This window comes from Falco punctatus (assembly GCF_963210335.1).
Source record: "Falco punctatus genome assembly, chromosome: 4".
NCBI classification, from domain to species: Eukaryota; Metazoa; Chordata; class Aves; order Falconiformes; family Falconidae; genus Falco; species Falco punctatus.
The window spans coordinates 98,317,419-98,338,784 of NC_137583.1; the positions used below are offsets into that span (position 1 = coordinate 98,317,419).

General features: G+C 44.5%; 1 protein-coding gene across 1 annotated transcript; it reads right to left on the reverse strand.

Moving 5' to 3' along the window:
• Positions 1 to 11,395: 11,395 nt before the first annotated feature.
• EIF1B (eukaryotic translation initiation factor 1B) lies at positions 11,396 to 20,172 on the reverse strand. Its single transcript, XM_080382649.1, has 4 exons — positions 19,876 to 20,172; positions 17,354 to 17,517; positions 16,562 to 16,663; positions 11,396 to 16,007 (listed from the first exon to the last, which is right to left on the reverse strand). The coding sequence occupies exons 1-4, from the start codon at positions 19,904 to 19,906 to the stop codon at positions 15,963 to 15,965; spliced, it is 342 nt and encodes a 113-aa protein (XP_080238775.1). The 5' UTR covers positions 19,907 to 20,172; the 3' UTR covers positions 11,396 to 15,962.
• Between the last annotated feature and the right edge of the window lie 1,194 nt (positions 20,173 to 21,366).

The window sequence follows — 21,366 nt, forward strand, 5'->3', positions numbered from 1 at the left end:
TCTACTGTCCTATTTCTTCCCTCTTGCCAGACCAACTATTTTATTTAGTGCCTTGTAGAAAAGTCAGCTCATCCTACAGATAAAAGATCAAAGATATTCATTGTGCAAGCCCTAGAACTAGGTCATTCAGCTCCCCTTCCCGATTTTATCTTCTCTCTTTTGTATTAACGAACCTGCAATGGAGGTGGCTTTTTACATGCCTTGGGCATTGAAATGAAAGCTGCCAGCACTTCAGCCCCTGCAAAAACATGAGAAAGCCCTCTGTAATGCTGGAGAGCAAGTACCTGGAGGTCCCAGCTGCCATGCCATGCTCTCTGTAGACCATAAGCTTTACTAAAACAATTGTACATACACATTTCCAAAAGCTTTTTTTTTTTTCTTTTTTTTTTTTTGGGGGGGGGGGGAGGGGGGAGGGGAGGGGAGACAACGACAACAGGCAGTGCTGAAAAATTTATCAACCTCTCTCCATACATAACAGGGACCACAGACTGCACCAGCAGTGTTAACATCAGGGAATACTCCCTCCCAACAGGCCAGTAAACCCAAATCTATGTAAGGGTATATACTTTTATACATACCAGTGTTTGATACTGCTTTCCTTTTGGCACTGCAGTGGTGACAGGGCACCCACAGATTTTACCAGGAAATAACCCCATAATGGCAAATTCATCAGCTTCAGCCACTGCCGGGTTTACCTGGCAGCAAAATGTACACCTCTGGTCTCCTCCAGGATTTCATTTTTAAGGGCAGGATAGCTCACAGGCATTTGTTTTTCCATTGATAAAACATACTATTTTCAACAATGGAGTTAAAATCCCAGGTATGCAGTGGCTCATGTGGCTAGGCCTTCTCAAGAGAGCTAAACAATACAGTGAGGCTTTGTTGCTCAGGCAGAAAAACCACCTAGAAGAAACGTGCTTTGGTCACTAGCCTGCCAGACCTAGGTGACGTTCCTCTGAAAGCTAGGCCACGGCAGGACTTTCAGCCCGAGAGCTGCAGACTGAAAGCTGCAGAGCCATACCATAAGATATTTTCTGGTTTCACTAACCACATGAGGTTAATGTGCAGAGAGCTATTAATCCTCCTACAAACAGATCATTTTTCAGTTCATTAAACATTATTGCTAAAGCACCAGTAGCTCTTCCTCAATTACTCACCTCTGAGAAAAGTGGCTCACAACTAAGTAAAAGGAGAAATAGATATTAAACTGTTTATTCCCGTGAAATCTCACGCCATGCAGGATAATTTCTGTCATTTCATTAGGGCAGGTGGACAGAGAGACTGGGTTTGTCTGCACTTAATTATTTTGTTAACGCTGAAGAGATACGTATTTATTCGGCCAAGCAAGCATTCATTTTATGCTTCCAGAATTTGTACGATGGGCAGAGCTGACCAACCTTTTCCCTCCAATCCCTTCCGTCACACTGCTTGACTCTGTCCCTCCAGCAATATAGAAAGCCAGCCCTGTGCCTTTTCACCCGGCTCCATGGTTCCTTAGCAGAGGGCTCCTACAGACATGTGGGGCCATCCCTTTGCTGAGTGTACATCTGGATTCCAGACCCTGGCACAGCACCGGGCACTAGCAGGAGGTCACTGCTTTTGTTGCTGGAGACAGGCTGAGGGGACAGAATCAAGGTTTGAAGGAGGCAGCAAGGAAGAATGTGACCAGGAGAATACTGTATTTAAGCAGATCCTTTCTAAGCTTGCCTCTAAAGGAAGGAGAAAAAATACCCAGTAAGTGTGTGGTAGGAGGACAGGACACTGGGAACAGACTGGGGAGGATGCCTGGTGCTGAGTGAGAAGGGAATCTTAGAAATCTTAAAAAATGCAAAGCTACCTTTGAAATCATTGTAGGCTGCGCCAATCTGGGTTATTAAAAGCATCCAGTTTTACTTGTAAACGGAATTTGCTCAAAAAATCTGATCAATTTATGACTTTCAGATCCAGCCCATGGATACAACCCCCAGCAGAACTCCATTTCATGCCTCCAGAACAGCTGTCAGCATCGTGAAACCTCAGTTTTTCATCCAAACCAACAACCAGCAGACCTAACTGCTTTACTTACAAAAGAACTGATCAAGGTATTAATTTCCATCCAGGTCTTAATCATCCACTCTTATTTAAAAGCAGTGTCATGGTCCTCAGAATAATCCTATTACGCAATACAAATTGGTCCACTTCTTCAGCTGGGAGCAAAGTGCTTTAGTGCTACTTTTTCCCCAGCTGTCAAAGTTGTTGTGCGACTGCCAATTTGGGGAAAGAAGTAACATTTAGATTTGTGTTCCCAACCCTGGACTCAATTTTGAAACCTTTACCCTGTACTCTGCATTCAAAAGCAGTGACGTATAGATGGCAACTTCCTGAATTCAATGGATAGACTCCAAAAAAACAATTGATCCCAGATTCTATGCTTTCCAGTATTATAGCTTGTCCTAAAGGACAGACTCCTTTTCAGAGTACCTGTTCAGCAGGTCTGTTGGTCTCAAAGTCAGCCACAGACTGGGGCTCCGTCATGCAACAGTAAACTCTTGACCTCAGGAGAGCTGCAGAGCCCAAATTGCAGCTGGTCTGTTCGGTGGGAATTTCTGTTAACCAAGTTGAAAAGAGTGAGATCTTCCCAGATCATCAACAGGTAGGAGATCCACACTTAAAGTGAGGACCAAGCTTGCTCGTTACAGGAAGCATTAATGTATCTACCTGTCTTCAGCAATGAGCGAGAGAGCTCACACAAAATGTTCAGACTGCTAAATTAGCTGAAATTGAGCCCACTGAACATGTGAAATGGGAGTACTTCCATTAAACTGGCCCAAGCTAACCTAAATAAATGTAATTCCGAATGGTTTTCTTACGGATATCTAGACTTACGGGCTCGGTCCCTAAGTCTCATGAGATGTCTGCTTGCAGGAGTGTGCAATGCTTGAGTTATATTTACGGTTTTAATCTAGACCAGGAATGACATTGGTAAGGATTACACCCTAATCAATCTGACCTACAAACTATTTATCTTGGGATTCTGTATCTCATGATCAATAAATTCCAGAATTAAGTGACATGTCTGCATGCCCTTGCTTCCTAGGGAACCTTTATGCTTCCCAAACAAACAAGCCAGTGCCACTCGTTTGATTTCATGAAAGGGAAGGCAAGGAGAGGCTTAGGAGAGCTTTGGGTCAAATAGACAAGTGTATTTAGGTGCCTACAGCCCCCCAGCAATCAATAGGCACTCGGGCACCTAAGAGACTCACTGGTGCCTGTCCTTAGGTAGTATTGGCAGTTTCCAAAAGGTAGTCTAGCAGCAGCTGGCTGGCCATATGGGCTGCATCCATTTCTGGGTGTGCTCAGCCGCCAGTGAGGTCAGTGGGAGTAGGCTGACTCCTGAATCAGAGTTTTGCCTGCGCTCACTTTGCCACCTCCTAATTCACATTTGGAGGCAGCCAGGGACCATTCAAGGCCAATGCCATGAAGCATTCTGAAATTCTGTTCCTAAACCCACATCCGATGCCTACTTGCAAGCTATTTGGACAGGCGCAGGCACTATCCTGTGATGTTGCACAGCGTCTGGTACCACGTGCTCCTGCTCTGGGAGGCAACTCCTAGTATTGTAACTAGTGTGTTCACCCTCAGTAAAATTGACCCAGTTTTATTTCAGTGGCACTGTATCATTAATAGATCTGTCACAAACCCATAGCTTCAGTTTCCTGGCTTTATCAATAGGCTATCTTTTTTCTCTCTGAGGTAGTGCAACCGCACACTAAGTCTTTGTGGGGAACAGCTGCATCTCAAGCTTTTGCTTCATGTGTTTTCTGACATGACATTAACCCTTTAGGTTAACCTTTAGGTAAACCCTTTAGGCTTCCTCCAGGCTCTGCACAAGCAAGAGTAGCCTCAGCAGTGGATCACTTTGTAGCACTTAGATACATTTACATGACCCGAGTTAGCCTGCCATGCCTATACAGGAAGGTATGTGGACAATCGAAGATCACATAAGACCATCTGACTCTTCAATCTCTATTAAGCATGACACACTTCAAATAATGTATATGAATGTTAAATCTTACCATAAAGCCACTCACCTGAAGTTACTGCTGTTTCTCAAGACCACCTTGAATGCAGCCAGGATCAGTGCTGGAGTTACCGATGTGAGCTCAGTGCCAGTTTTCTGCTGTTGGTTGCTTTTCTCGCCTTTTTCTCTTTTCAAGTTTCCATTTTTAGCACCTTGTGCCAAATAAATCAGTGTTCCGGCCCCAGGAACAATTAGCTGCTGCCTGCTGGCCATGTCGAGGCAGCTCTCATTGTTCAGCAGAACTAAGTGTCCATAGCATCTCAGCGTGCAGTAGGCTACGCCTGCCACATCAGACTGATGCTACCCAGAATGACCTGAACCACGGTATGAGCTCAGCAGCCCCAACAGGAAGAGGCAGTAAAACATCCCAGCCAGAAGAGTAAGTTCCCTTTCTTCAGGGCTAACATCTTTCTTCAGGGCTATCATTTCCAGCAGCAGCCAAAACTTTGTACACAGTTAACCTTAATGGAATTAATACACTCACAATACCAGGGGAAAAAAAAAAAATGCCTTCAGTACCTTTCTTACATTGCGGGAAATGCTGTTGATTTTTTTATTTGAAATACATCTTTTTTTATTTATTAGGAAAATACCTACAGGGTATCAGAAGTCCCTCCATGTACATGTTGAGGATGTTAGGCTTTAGGCTACGTTTTGGATTAGAGCTTGTTCTGCAATACAGCTGGATGGATCGCACCAGGGAGGCAGTCGGACACAAGCTGTTACGCCTGCTGGCTGTGGTTTGAGATCTTGCCAATGGTGAGATCAGCCAGGGCCTTCGGCAGGAAAGAGCCCTTACGGCTGTAAGGTAGGACATGATTCTCATGGAGCGCACTCTCAGGTCTATGGGCGCTGAACCAACCTGGCAGGTGCTGGCAAAGGGCTAATTAATTTTCTCTCCTCGCTGAGCCTGGCTTACACTTCTGTATACCAGCCTCAGCAAGGAGACGCAACACAACTGTGCCTCCTCAGGATCTCGCTTGGAGTGCCTCGGCCCAAAGCAGGTGCCAAGTCAGAGAAGGTGATCAGGAAAAGAGGTGCAATGAACTTCACATTGAGCTGGTTTGAGATGGCTGGCAGCGCCAGCCGTGGCTGCTCACCCAAGTGAGGAACAGGCAGTGAACAACCTAGTCCCTTCCTGCATGTCATGGACCCCACAATACAGGCAGGGTCTCTGTACCAGCCCAGAGGGGCTAACCTCTCCTCACGGTCCCAAACCTGGTCTCCCACTGTTGTTATTTTAGCTGTATCTGGTTTTGTTAAACAGTGAGGCTGGTTGAAAGAAGCTACAAAACCACGGTGCACCACACCACCAGCCCTAAAAGCATCAAACACTGACACCAACTGTGTCTGCTGAGAGAGTCCACAAACACCAAAACTCCCAAGTGGAGAGGTCAGCATCCCTGCTTTGACCAGAAACACATACATACATTATTTTAGGAAAGTATGTTTTAAATTACCGACAGATTTCTCTGGAGCCATGTCTTGGCACCACACAACACTGACTGCAAATACATGCCCGCGACCTAGGGTCTCACTTGATGCACATCATCTATCCATTGGATATAACTGGCTCCATAGTTTCAGAAACTGATCTCACGCACACTGTGTACTTTCTAATCATGTAATCTTGTCAGTCATTGTACTGCAGCTCTTGCGGGGCGGGCGGGGGGGGGGAAGAAAAAAGGGAAGGTTAACATACAAAAGGAAGGTTTCTGTTTTACAAAGCTCCCTTTATTCACCTGAATCCTGCTAAGGTCAAGAGAGAGTCTGCTACTGACTCATAACAGCATTTGGATTGAGTGCTGAATTAGAAATCACGCTTTGTACAGTTTCAGTTCAGGAAAGAACTAGCTTCCGAAAAGATCACATGGTGCCAACTTTTGTCTTTTCTTAGCTAAAGTCCTAGGAGTACTTTCCAACACTTACTCACCAAATGAGAGCATTTTTCACTTCTATAACAGTTTTAATAGAAGTGTGGTGTTTAAAGAGCCCATTTCTAATGGGCTGCTTCCAACTCTTACAGCCTTGGGAGAGGAACAGGTCCCCAGGCACCATCCATAGCCAGATCCACCCAAATACCCTTATGAGCCCAACCACCCTGGGGTGGCACTGCAGAGGACTGTCATCTGTACAAACTTTTGATCCCTAAAGGTGCCTGCTCTGACTTTTGCAGTGTTTCTGAATGGCATTTTCATTGCTGGTTCCTTACAACCCCTTCCTATAGGCAGCTGGGTCTGGTGTGCAGTCACTCCCATTGCCACCACACACACACACCGAGCTCCTCTCCTCTACCTCGTTCCAGCAGACCCACCACCTCTCCTCTGAGCCTGCAGAGAACTAAGTGGACAAGAAGTGACTCCTTAACCCCCAAAAGTAAATAATTTCCTGCCGAGTCACCTCTCAGAACTGGCTTGCTGTCACAGGAGTTGCAGCACTAGCTGGTGGAAACTGTGGAGGTGTACAAAGGCAGGTCTGCCTCTTTCCGTGGTATCTTGCCATGAGCTGACTTTTGCCTGTTAGAAGCCATAGCTGTCATCTCCTGCGTCTCCCAGTAATTTTCTTTCTTCTCTCTGAAGTGATGCCCTGGGACTCTTTCCTCACACCTCTTGCACCAGGGCTCAGTGGTAAGCATGAACGGAGCTATGAGTTGTCGACGTGTGGCTGGCTGTAGGGAAAGGGTACATCTAAGGACAGATTTTAGATCCTCTCCCTCTCAGGCAGAGGCAATTTGGGGTACAGTTTCACATGGGTTGTGCTTGCAGCCACCCAGGAATGTTACCAAATTTTTCCCTCTGAATTTCCCCCATCTAAGCTTTACAGTCATTTTTCCTGGCTCAGTGGCGCTATTTTCAGCGTGTGCTGTCTTCCAGTGACATCTAGGGATACCGACTGGAAACAGCAAGCTGGCTATTAAGATAAGCATTGTTTAAAACCTATTTCAAGCTGAAAACCCCCATTCATTTGATAGAGACCAATTAGTTAATTGCTTTAAAAAAAAAAGGTCAGGAGACCCCTATCTCTCCCCAGAAACGTAAAAAAAACCCCAATTTGTCATGGCAGAATTTGTATTTTTAAAAATCTTTTGTTGTAATCTCCTGATAACTGTTTGTAAAACTTCAATTGCACAATAGACACAAACCTGTAGATCTTAAATAAGCCAATGGCTGAAGAAACAACTGCAATTAAGATCAGGGGAAAAGCATCCTGCCATGTTTTGCAGGATTGACGCATCATACTCCCCAAGGCCCACTCCTCATCTCATGTTTCATTAGCATTAATTTCATAAAGTGGCAACACAAGACATGGCACCGACTGGCATAACATTTCACTCTGGTACAAAGAATACCAGATAATAGCATTTCATTACTACAAAGCACATGGAAACGGAAAAAGTCAACAGGAAGACAGAAACACTTTGAGGTCAAAAAAGCAAGTTGCTTCCTGTAGCTGGATCTACTATTTACTCGTTACATTTATGGCAGTCCTCCAGTCACAAATCAGAGAGTCACCATATTTGGTGTTTCACCTACACAGGACAATGATATAGGCCATATAGGCCAGGTCCCATAGCTCTTACCTGCAGGGTGAGGCACAACCGACGGGATGGAAGCAGTAGAGCAGAGGGAATGGTGCCGCCATCTAGACTGCTCTGTAGCCTAGCTTGATGTCAGACTTGAGTCTGCGGTGTTGAAGAGTTTATTCCTGTAGGAACAAAGCAGCAGCAGCAGCAAGGCTTCCCACCGTGCCTTCATTTCGTTACTGAAGGAGCAGGCAGGCTTCCTCCAGCGCACAGCCAGGGACAGCCAAGCAGGATTACTACCTGCCTGTGCAATATATCACATCAAGGGTGCGGAACCGCCTACGCTAGCTCTTTCAAAATCGACTTTGCCTGACTGTACAATCCACATCTGCTCTGGATTTCCTCCTGTAAATTCCTAATTCTTCACAACGCAGGAGAGCAAAAGAATCCTGCACTAATTCATGCTTGGACCTTTGGAGAACCCAAGAAAATAAGTCTCTTTGATGGCAGGAGGAAACATGGAGCATATTCTCAAAAGGAGAAGACATCAAGAGAAGTGCTCATACATGTAACAGGGGCTTTTATGTCCAAACCTGACGTATTTAAATCTGCTTGCACGTAACAACAGTGTGGAGAGGGTGGGGACAGAGGCAAGCCGGTGATTTCTCAGGACCTTTTTGTCCAATGAGATAGAGCCGTGCCAGCCGAGGCCCAAATTCCAGCAAACAGGAAAAACTCTATCCAAAAGTAAAGGTCAAGTAAACTTTTGAAAAATAAGTCAGTGGATACTTCACCAGTATCAGCCCTGCAAGATGTGATCCTGCAAATATGGTCTGTCCAATTCTATTAACTGGAGGGCAATTTCTCTTGATACATATCTGCGAAGGAACTAGAAAAAAAACCTGACCCCTTTGCTCTCAGCAGCCACTTTGCTAGATCACTTAACTACTACAGAAAGTGGCAATCGCAAGCCACACCTTTTGCTTGTTTCTGCCACCTCTGCTGTTCCCATCACACAGCAGCCTACCTGAGGGCAGCGACATGCAACTTGCGCATTCCGGATGCTCACAAGAGCAGCACCCGTTGCAGCAGGCTCTCCAAAGGCTGTGCCTTCCACACGTAGACCTGAGAGAAAGCACTGCTTCAGGACTGATTTAAGGCACTGAAATAAGTACAGCAAGAACTCTTCGGGCAGCAGATGCCTCTCAAGGTAATGTAAGACGGGCTTCAATTTTAATAGCTTCTTTGCAGAAATAGAACACCTAAATATGCACTTGGAAGATTCTCACATTGTCTCCTTATATTTAATTGGTTCAGCTAATCTTTCCTTTTTTAAGCAATCCCTAATGCCTTCCTCCTGAAAACATACCTTAACAATGTGAGTATAAGTAGCCTGAAATCAAATTGAGACAGGTAGTAAGATACTAGAAAGTAACAGAAGATTAGAGATGATCTCCGGAGGGGGCACAGGCAGGTGGTGTACACTGCGTAAACAGAGCAAAGATTACAGCCTAGACAAGAATCTGGCAAGCAACACATCACCACCTTTGCGTAACAGCCTGTAGAGCCTCCAGACAGCTATAGAAGGGGTATTACCATTTTAAGCACGTTTCCTTTGCATTCCTCCTGCCTGTAGCCTCATCCAGCAATATGCAGCTGCTAGCAACAGGGTGTTCTTTCTTTCATACACAGAATTATGTTCTCAGATGCTCATTTTTTGTCTTCCAAATGTTGGGCTTGATGATTTCTAGAACATTACAGGCTTGTTTGGTCCCACCCCGCAGTACAATTCCACAGCAGACAACTGTCAATCCTCCCTACTCAGAGGGTACTGCCCTGGAGTTGTTAGGATACTACTTTTATCACACAGACAAAAAGTAATTAAAGGACTGTAGAGACAGACCAACAGTAGATGCCCATTTCTGTGTGGCCAAATCACTTCTCGTGACCCGAGTGCTCTGGTACTTTGCATTTATTGCCAGAGACCAGCTGTGTATCAGCCTGCACTGCTGTGAGAACCAGCCCACACCTTGAAATCGTGCAGCTGCTTCTGTGCAGTGCAAACTGCCAAGGCAGCAGAAGCTACCGTGTTCAGACTGGCTTCAGGGGCAGGCAACCTGAAGGGCTCTGCATTGCTGTACTTGGAAGCAAGATGCAGACACCCCCTTCCCTCTCACCCTCTGTAAAACCCTTTCTATCTTCCACAGCATTACTGAACGATGATTTGTTATCACCGTGACTTACGCCAGTACTGGAATTCACTTCTACCACCAGGAGAAATGAAACAATTTCATGACCCCAAGAGATGTCCCTCCCCTCAGTGCCCTTTAAAAACAGCTTAGCAAGCAAGGCAAGTGAGACAGGGATGGATGAGGACTCCAGGCCCAGCTACGTTCAAAACATAGCACCATTCACAGTATTTTTAATGAAGTAAAGATACTACTAGACAATCAGAAAGTTTCTCCATGCAACTGCAAAGTCTTTCCTAAAGGAAAGGTAAGGTAAGGTAGTAAAACACTCTTCTTGCAATATACTCTATAAGGACCTTTTTCATATAAATTCTCACTCTTATAAATTATCTTGAATTATGTATGGATCAATTTACAGGTTATTATTCACTAAAGGAACCTGGACAGTGTTTTTGTTCTGTATCGTCAAGTCCTAATCTAGATCTGGGCTTTGAGTTACAGGTGTAACTCAAAGATACTGACAGTATCAGATACTGACAAGTATCGGTTTGCAGGGCCATCCTTCTCACCAGTGTTACCAAGCACAGATGTGCTGATACTACCAATATCTGTTCAGTCTGTTTATTGAGGTGTAACGCATTGCTCACCAGGAGGTACCACTGTCACGTTAAGTATCTAACGTCTTCTGTTGGAGAGTAGCTAAAGGCCGTTTCCTCCACACCAGGGGCTGCCCTTTGGTAGATTTTGCCAGCAGGACTCTTGGGAATATCTAACTTTTAACCTTTCTTAGCCCAGAAACATCCTCTGATTACACATTAATGCATTGTGTCATTTTCTGGGTCTACCTAAAAGAGCAACCTTCTAATTCATCTGTGGGACAGCTACTGAAACACCTGCAGTGCCACCTCTCCCATGGGGTTAACAGTCCCATCATGATGCCCAAGGATTGTCTACCTGTACTGCAGGAACAGCAGTTTCCCTGTCCAATTGTGAGAGGAACTAGGAAGACAGCTGACAGCTAAATCCTGTCTTCGAGGAACATGACCATTCTACTTGCAACCACATCTGAATTCATCTACTTGTAACTTGGAGAACTGAGCCTGGATCATGGGGTTTTTTTGCTGCACATTCATAGCAAAGAAGGCTTAAAATGGAAAAAAGCATTTATTATATACACAAGTGCTTTTAATCAGACCCCAAACGAATTTCAGAAATGTGCTGCCACACTTCACAGATGCAAGACATTCTAAAATGGCCGAGACCAGACTTGAGCATGTTACTGGCTTCATCTTAAAACACTGTGAATTTTGCTTATTCAAGCAGTTAAAAGATCCTCTTCTACCCAAAATTTTTGATCTCATGCCAATACAATCATCTTCTTTTAGAGCTGTGATATCCCAGTACAAGTCACAATATTTTTTAAGTTGGTCAGTACAGATTATGGTAGAAATTTAGAAGAGGAAATGCAACATTTCTTGAAGAAATCAAACTGATTACAAGATCACATACATCGCTTAAATTACACTACTTCTACCTTCCACCAAAAAAAAAAAAAAAAGAAAAAGAAAAAGAAAAAATAATCCTCCTTAAAAAGAGCACAGAATTCCATTTCTTAGAAAAGCATACATAAAACAACACTGGTACATTTTATTTCAAAAGACTTTGTCGTCTCAACTCTCCAGCAATACTCCAATACAGGTTAAGCCTTGTTCATAGAGATCAATCACAGGCATGTAGCAAACATTAAAAAGGCATGCCGAGTACAAATCCTCTTTTGAGATTTATTTTTTTTAAATGTAAACTGGAAACAGTAGGCATGAAGCATCTGTACAGCAAACATAAAACAACTATTTTTTTTCCCTTATTCATCTCAAGATTTTTTGATCTGGCAACTAGAAAATAAACCTCATGTTGCTATCCACGGGGGACACATTCCCAACTAAACTGAATATAAATGTACGAAGAGTCTTAGGAGGAAGGCAGATTCTTAGTACCTAAATACACATGACCCTTTAAGACCACTTCTATTTCCCTAGTGGCAGTAGCACACTAATTAGAGGGACACTCAGTGACACTAATCAACACTGAACACACCAAAAGTGACAGCAGCCCCTACTGCATCCCAAAGTAATTATAAAAATGCTGGCCTCCCCCGTTCTTTAACTGGCTAAATACCAGTCCTGTACGTACTTCCACACAGTAAGAGGAACTACTGAGCCACTTCAAAGAAGGGTGTAACATATGGATCCTGTACACTACAGCCTTCCAGGAAGATTAAGGAAAAGATAACTGCTGACCACAACTCAAGGTACACCTTGCCTATACTGTAAAATCAAGAGTAGTACAGCCTGTAACAGTGCAGCACAGCGGATAAGATCTTACAAAAACTACAAACAGGCTACTGCACTACAGCAGGGTATCTGCTTACCGACAGGTCTGTAAATACCTGTATATGCATCTTCAGGACAACTACAAACTGATTATAAGCAGGACAGCAGTATAGGGCAAAATGCAGAGCTCCACTTAATTTTTTTCTTCCAAATATTTAAAACTTAACACTTCAATAACTCCTCAAAAAAAGTTTTATAATGGCTTCAGATATGTTTATAACCTTAAATGCCAAACCCTCAAGGAAGTTTAATTAGGATTTTTAAAGATACAAACCCAGAAATTACAATATTACACAGATCTTGCAGTCCAGGAGAATCTAAGTTAATGAAAACAGGCAAGATACAAACTTATTTCCTAAGGTGGTTTTTTGTGGGATTCCCTCCTCCCTCTCCAGAACAACATGCTTTTCATTTAGGCTGTGCGAGAACGTAGCGCAGGACGTAAGTTTTAAACAAAGCCACTGAACCAATGAACAGCACACACACACAATCTAGGCACTATTCTTTTCAAAGGTTCTTTCACTTGAGAGGATTATTGCTCATCTGCCCATAGTTGTGCTCTTCACACTCATCTCTGAAACACACGGTCAGATTTAGTACACCACAGGTGAAGTAAAGGGCCTGATAATTCACCCAAAAGGAGGAAGTAGGCAGTCTACACGCTTAAATTACTAAATCTCATCTTCTACAAATAAGGACTGCTACCACCATTTGGGAAGTGATGGTTTCATTGTTCGCAATTTCATTATGTAGATGGAGGCTCTGAACACACAATTCAATGAATTTATTTATCCAACACCTTATTCCTGTGTATCAGCTAAAAGAGCCACCTACAACAGCCCAATGTAACCATGCACAGCAAGGCTGTGAATTTCAAACAGTTCCTACATCCAACTGCAGCTTGTGGTTAAGCCTAGATATCACCAAGGCGGCAAACAATTTGGAGATCTCAAGGACACAGATTTCACAATATTCCAACAAAAACAAGCACCACTCTTTGCAGTCTGAGCTTGCCCTGTCTCAAGTCCTACTAGCGGGTTTTAAAAGTGTTTCCTATTATTAGTTCCCTTTTACTGCCTTGACAATTACGCACCACATCCTTTACATTTTTTACCCTGTTTTGGAATAGATGGAAAGAGTGAAACCTGCTTTCCCTGTGAAAACAGGTTCTCACGGCAGTAATTTAAGCAGTTCTTTCCCACGGTCTTCCATATTTCTCATCATTCTTGAACATGGATATATATTCCACATAGGCAGAGCTTTGACAAAGAAGTTTTAGCGTAAGATGATAAAACATGAAATTGCTGAAGCCTTTCCTCCAGAACATGAAGAGGCTTGGGCATGTTAACAAGAGACACTCTTCTAGTTTAAAGCACTTCAAGGATGAAAATTTCTGCTTTTCTTCTAGGAAGATTAAATTGTTTGTTGCTACAACAAATCTCATCTATTTAAACTTCAAATGTGTTACTTCTTATTCCCTCCCCTTTTAATTTTGACCTTCAAAGGGCAAAACACAAGTAGCTCCACTAGAGCATAAGAACCAAGCCACTTACCACCTGCAAGGTTCCTCCTACCAGCAAGGACTTTTAAATGAGGAAGAAATCAAAGTTTTTTCTCATTTATTCCAAACAGAATAACTATGGAGAAATGACTCAAGCTTAGGCAGTAAAAGTTAATGGAATGCCATCTGAAATGAAGACTGACTCAGTAACACATGAGACTTGCTAATCCTTTGTTAATCTCCAATTCAAAACCTACTAGAAGTACACACATAATACCAGTAAAATAGGAGAAGATACTGCTTGCTCTTCCGCTTGGGCAGCAGAAATAGCTTTAAATGAGAATGTCATTTTTTCCCTGGCATTTGATAAAATGAAAATCACTAAGTGCTATGTAACCCCAAAGGATTAATTACTTTAGCATCTATGAATAAGGACCAGGTAAAAATTTACGGTACAATGATTTTATTCTGCTAAAGTGTAAGACTTGCATAAGACTTACGCTTTAGATTTTCATTCCATGTGCTGGTATTTCGAGTTTTGCAACAGGCATTGCCTCCGCCTCCTCTTGAACACACTACACCTTAACAGTATACAATCTTCTGGAACATCTTTTTCTCTGGAACTGTTAAAATCTGCAACACCAGGCAAAATTTGTGGAGACTGAGAGACTGGACACTGGATACTTACAGGTGCAATTGCCTAGACCAGACAGAGAAAGAAGGTGCCATATGTATGCTTTAAAATGTTCCTCTAATTCTTGCTAGTGCCATAAAGGTTCATATCTGAATTCAGAAATCTAAAACCAAGTTCAAGCGAGTTGAAATTGAGCATTTCTGTTTAGAAAGGCAACTCTGAACAGGAAACAAAGCACAGGCACAGGTGATATTAAATAATACAGTTTTGCCTATTCTTGATGTTTACTTAGGTAGTCATCAATTTTTTTTTCTGAATAAGTTTTATTGATAAATCTTAGCAGTAAAGAAATGTCTCTTTCTTCCTTTCCAGAGAACACATGATATTACAGGAAGCGTTAACATTTCCCACTACTGTTACGGTTTCCCAGCTCAGCATGTTTTGAATTGTTTCAGAGACAATTTCCATGTCTATCTCACAACGAAGGTAAGACCTGCTCACAAAATAATTTCATTCTGTAAAGAGACATGTCTTAAAAGCAGAATAACAAATGCCTAAAGCTAACCAAAACTAGATGAAAAGCATGGTTGAACCTATCATAACTTTAGATAACACAGAATGAACTGCCTGCTAGAAAAGGAGACTAAATCAGCTTTCTGTAGCAACACCCCAACCCCACTACAAACCCCTCCATATTAACTGTTAATCACAGCAAAACTTCTCACACTAAGACAAAAAAAGGTTAGTGCAGAGCCTGTTCCCTTCGTTACTTCTGCAAGTAATACTAGCTGCTAATTAAAGCACTCTGCTTGCCCACATTAAACGTACAGTCATGGCAGAAGCCAACTCAATGTCTTTCCCCTTTACTCAGTAACAGAAGAGATACAAAATCCCATGCACCTCCTTCAAATGTTTTGGGAGTCCTACGTAAGACCTAGATGTTTAGCATGTTCTCAGGAATAGCAGCCTTAAGGAGTTCAGCTTATTTTAGCCTACTATAGTTAACACCAGTACATCATAATCACTGCAGTAGATTTTAGAGAAGATCCAGTTGCTTACTCAGCAAACAATTTATGTCTTATCGTGCTGCTACTAAGATACACCTACACAAAAGACTTTAAAGCTCTAGTCTTACAGCTACAGGACCACATCATGCTAAAATACTGATTTAACTAGCTAATACTTCATCACACGGATTTTCCAATTTATTCAACCATCAGTGAGCTACACTTGCCACAAAACAGTTTAGCCATTCTTTAGTAAGGCTGCTGTGCTAGTTTAAAACTTAAGCTAAAGCATTTCAGATATCCCAGAAAATATATGAATAAACTTTTATTTTTAAGCAACACCACACACTATTTTAATACAACCCACACATTTAAGTCAGGTGGAGAGTACTAAACTGAACAATCATCGCTAAAACATTTCCATTGGAAATGTGGTAAAGTTCACAAGTGTCTTCATTACCACCTTACTGAAGTTTTCTTATGTGTTTCTAGTCTACACAGCCCATGTTTCACACAGTCATGCAAATCTGAAACAAATTTGAAGTGTTTAGGTAACAGGGAAGTCCATTCACTGCAAAGGTTCATTTTTCACAGAAGAGCCAGGCTCAGGCTAGGTAAGGCCAAATACTTCAGGGTTCTTCATTGGAGTACAGGTATTTTAGAAACCATGTACTTTCAGTTGTTCTTCCTTGACAATGCCAATCTAAGGGAGAAAAGCAACATATTTCAGTAAAGCTTACATGCTAAGGATATTACAGTGATATCAAGTTACCACAATCTTACATACTTTGATTAAAAGAAACTGAAGTATATACTCAGTAAAGCAGTTTTCTGGGAATGTTTCTGAGCCAGGCAGAACAACTGACTACACAAAAAAGAAAATCTTATCAAACATCTGACTTATTCTGTAGTCCTAGTGTAACATCTCTGCATCATGATTTGCATCGGTAAGCCTCTTTCCTCTATAGTGTTTTCAGTCTCAACATTATGGTTTGCATCAAAGACTTGATTTCACAAATGAAGAACTCAAGCTGTACTGCCAGAGAACAAGTGGTATGTTGAAGCAGGGTAAATGCATTCTACAGTGCTTTCATTCTTACTGGAGGGTTTGCTCTCATTCTGCAAGTGTCATTTTACTTTTTGGCTGAAAATACAAAGGAACTATAGTGGACATCTTTAGCTTGTTAATTAACATCAGTGCCACCTGTCACTCTAATGCTTCCAGAGAGGTTTAGATATTTATCTGCAGTCCCTCACCTCCAAGAGGAATTGGCAAATGTTCTTCCTCTGGTCACCCTGAAGCTGGATAACTTCACCGTATTCAGGATGTTCAATCACAGTACCATTACAAGCAAATTTCTAGAGAGAAACATTCATATTGTTAGGACATCTGATGTACATTATGATTTCGCTTAGTAAGTCTTTTCAGCAGAATTTTGTCACAGAAGCTGCTTACTAAATTCTGATGACAAGCAAGGCAAAGGCTAGATCTATTTTACACTGGTTTTGAGAGCAAATAGAATCTATCTGCTGATACACATAGACACAAACTAGGCTGCTGATAGTAAATTCAGGCAAGGACAGGATTAAGGGTTGTGCAGAAGGAACTGGCCAACATGCATTACAAGAACGGGGAAAAAAAGTCATGACACAGCCTTTCAACTCCATGCTATTTTAAAATAAGTACTTTCATCCTGGAGAAACAAGACCTATTTTCAACAGCAACCCAGCTATGACAGAAGCAGGAATGCAAAAGAAGTTCTACTTTAAACTGATTTTATTCTTCATATCAACAAAGCCAGGTATCTTTGAAATTTTCTTGAAACATTAAGAACATATTTTACTTCTTTATAGGAAAGAAACATTTAACTTTTAAACAAAAATCAAGTGCCACTAGACACTGATAGAAGTTTTGAGAAAAACAGGGAAAGGGATCAATCTGAATATTAAAGTGATGCACACTGGAAAGAATGAAATAAAACAAATATTCTGTTACTTAGTATTAAAAGCTATCATAGTCCTTTATTATTGTCAAATCAGCAACTTCACCTTTTTGAAAGCTTTCACAAGTTTCTTCTTGTCATAATCATCTGCAATTCCCTGGACAGTTGTTAGTGTCTTTCTTCCGTTTCGTTGCTGGATCCTTATGTGAATATAATCCTCAGTCCCCGCCGGGAGTAAATCGTCACCCTTGGTTGCATCAGCAAAGGGGTCTGCAGGAGGAAAAAGATTCGTGTAATTCCCACAAGGAAAACACTCAACCTCAAAAACTAACAGTGAAGTTTCTCACTTCACAAAGAGATTCAGGGGACAATCTTGCTGTTTTCTCCCTGTTTAAAAGCATGCTGTTAAAATCACGAGTACTTTTTTCAACAGTTGTATTAAGGCTCACCAACCTAACTCAGCATAGCACCCTCAACTGTCATGCATCCATCTTCAAGGCCTTTCTGGATATAAACAATTTTCAGCTACAGTATCAATTTAGCTCACTGCTCCTTGCAAACTGCAAATCCTGAAGCTCTGCACCTGAAAACAGGATGTTGCAAGAGAACATCAAGTGCACCTAAGTTTTAGACAGACACGTGCATAATAAGTGAAATATGGAAGTTGTACCTGTTATCAGATCAACTGCTAAGTACATGCAAATAAAAAAAGCTCTTGTGCACACACTCCTTTACAGGTCCAAAAGAGAAGTCATGTACTCTGTGACAACTACCACACTTCCAGCATATTAAGGCATGGATGTAATTTTTGGCTACGAATGTAAACAAAACATGGCAACAGACACCAACAGATGTCAGAGGGTCTTGTAAACCAGCACCCTTCTGCCAGTCAGTAGTTTTAGGCAAGAACTGTGACAACATTCATTTAGGCTTTGACTACAAAAAGGTCAGTTTTCAAATCCTTCCAAGTTTAAAATGAGACTAGCACAGGTGAAACAAGAATGCATTTAGGAAGAAAGGTTTCAGGGTTATACTTCTTATTCTCAGTTGCCCACAAAAAGATATTTAACACTCACTCTATCATGAAATTTCATAGCCCTGCAAGTTTCCTAATCAGTAGCTCCAAATAAATCTTGAAGCATGAACTACTTCAAGTATTTTTTTAAGACAAATCACAAGTAATTTTTTGATACTGGTCAGAATCATATTGAAGAGTCTGATCTTTAGAAATTGTAGGTTCAACAGCCACGCAAGCTACAATTTCCCAAACTTCCATCCAAAACTTAAACCTAAAAACACTGATCAAGTTTTGTCATTCACTCAAAAAAAAATATGTCCCGAAAGAGTAAAACTTCAGCAGAAATAGGAACAGAAGTAGTCTAGCTGCAGACAGACTGACCCTTGCAGAAACAAGAATGACAAGAGCATTAAAGCCATTGAAAGCAGGATGACAATGCAAGCACCACAGGAAAAAAAGTAACAGCACTGCGAAGCTTGACTGGCTTAATTTCTAAGACATTTGTTAAGGTATGCTGAATTTCACTGTGCACCACAGTTTGTGGGGCAAACAAAAAAAAAAAAAGGGAAAAAAAGAAAATTCCAGTCAAAGAAAAAGTCAAACAAAAAGGGGTCTCGGGCATGAAGATCACTTGGCAGAGTTTAGGATTCTAGGTGGGAGATAAGACAGCGCTGTAGCTGTTAACATCGAAGCACTTAAAAAAAGAAAATCCTTTCGGCAGCACCTTCCTAAGCACAGGGTCAACTCCAGAACCGTGATGAACGCAACCTTCTCGTATTGCTTGTATATGCAAGAGATCAATGACAAAACTGAGACCAAAAGCCTGGCAACATTATTACATAGTGTGAACTTGCTCACTTCTGTTGCCTATAGATAAGGAAGGTGGAGGAGAACCACGGCCCAGCACAGTAAACTTCCTTGCCACTACAAGAAAAACGCCCTACCATCTGTATAGCTCAAGCTACACAAACACCACTCTTTGCAGGGCATGGATCGGGTTTTGGGACATTGGTACGTGTACGATGAGGCAGCAAATCAACAAGCAGTTGGAAGCATGGAAATTATTCCCTTCCTTAGCAGAGAATATGCTCCGGCCTCCCTATAGAGGCCATATAACATAAAGATTGGAACTTTGGGACTGCGGAGCTGACAGAAAAGCCCCATTTGGGGTGCTACCAGACATGCGGGCAAACAGCGCAGTCCGGGCCGCCCGAGCACGGTACACGGCAGCACCTCCTAGGGCCGCGGAGGGAGCGCTGAGCCTCCCGCCCGGTGCCCGCCCGGCGCCCGCCCTGAGGCCGGCGCCCCGGCAGGACAAGGACGAGCAGCCGGAGCTGCCGCTGCGGAGTAACGGGGCAGCGCCGGGGACGGCAACCCCCGCCCAGCGGCGGCTCCAGTGTCACGGCGGGGGCCGGGGGCACCGGCGCGCACGAGCCCCGGGCTCTCGGGAGAGCGGGGGCAGGGCAACACCGGGGGCCGGGGCGGCAGCACAGGCGGCGGGCCGGGGCCGGGGCCTGGCCGGCGGAGGCAGCCGCAGCCCCGGGCTGGGTGTGCCGAGGGGGTGACCGCGGGGCTCCCCTGCGGTACGGTGGGGTGGCGGCGGCTCTTACCGAAGGATTGGAGGTTCTGGATAGATGACATGCGATTCTGCGGCGAGAGGCTGGAGCAGCGGGGAAAAGGCCGCGGCTGGCTCCGCTCGGGTCACGTCTCCGGCTCCGCAGTGCCGGCGGGGAGGGAGCGGGGCGGGAGGGGAGGGAGCGAGGGGAGGGATGACAACAGCCGAGGGAGGGGCGGCGAGAGAGAGAGAAAGGAGTAAAAGGAGAAGAGAGCGCAAAGGCGAACAGACCGGGGTGCGAGCCCGCCGCCCCTCCCCGCGGCACACCGCCCCACACACCGCTAACGGGCAGCGGCCGCCGCTTCCCCTCAGAAAATGGCGGCTGGCCCGCGCGCGCCAGGCACGTGACGGCCGCCCCGCCCCGCCCCACGGAAAGGGGTGCGCCCCCGCCCCCGCCCGGCCCGCAGCGCGGGGAGCCCGGCCAGGGCGGCGGGTCAGGGCTGCCCTCAGCCCCGCCGCCCCCGGGGGGTCACCTGCTCGCCCCCTGCGCGGAGCGCCGGCGCGGGGTTGAAGCCCCTGGTTCCCCACGCTGCCTGCCCGCAGGGACAGCGCGGGCCCTGGCGGGGTGACCCCCAGTGAGGGTCCCCTCCGTGCTGGCGGTGCCGTTCATCACCTCTCCGTGTCTCCGAGCTAGCTCCTGCCGGCCGCTGGGCTGACTTTCCAAGCTGGTAGGGAATGGGGGGAGTGCTTTCCCTGTCCCCTTACCCACCCAAACGTATGGGGACCTTCCCCCCGGCCTGCCTCGCTGGGTGACGCGCTGCTCGACGGGCGCCGATGTGCTGAGGGAGCCGCTTTGCGCCTCCAGGCCGCCCGTGCCCCTTCGGCTGGGTGCGCGGGTGCTGCCATGGCCGCTGGCCCCGCGGGGCTCCCCTGCCCTGCCGCTGCCCGCCTGGCACCGCTGGCCTCCGGGTGTGGGGGGACGGGGGGCTCCCCTGCCCCGCCGCTGCCCGCCTGGCACCGCTGGCCTCCCGCTGTGGGGGGACGGGGGTGCGGGGGCTGCAGGGGGAAGGCGTGCCTTTGGCAGGGCCTGCTGGCATTGCGGAGCCTGCCAGGCCTCAGGAGGTGACAAATGGCTTTGCAGATGTACAATAACTTGGTTGCATTGGCACGACTGCCAGAACCTGTTTCTCCTTTTTTTTTTTTCTTCTTCCCTTTTTGGTTTTTTTTTTTTTTTTTTTTTTTTTGGCTTTTGTGCTAACCTTCAGTCCTCTTAAATCACAGGGATATTTCTTTCCTGTTATCCAAGGCCTGGATCAGCACTGCAGTATTATGAATATCAGCATACATTACGAAAGTTTCTGGTCCTGGCACTTTGCAAGGAAGCTTCTCTTTTTTACCTTGGGGCAAGCAAGGCCACTTGCCATGGTACAAAACTTCTGCTCACCCTTTGCTACCATCCCTGATAAAGCCTTACGGTGCAATATGGGCCGTGGAGAGGGTTGTCTTAACTCCTTCCCAAGCAGCTGCAAAGTGCACTGCTGGACAG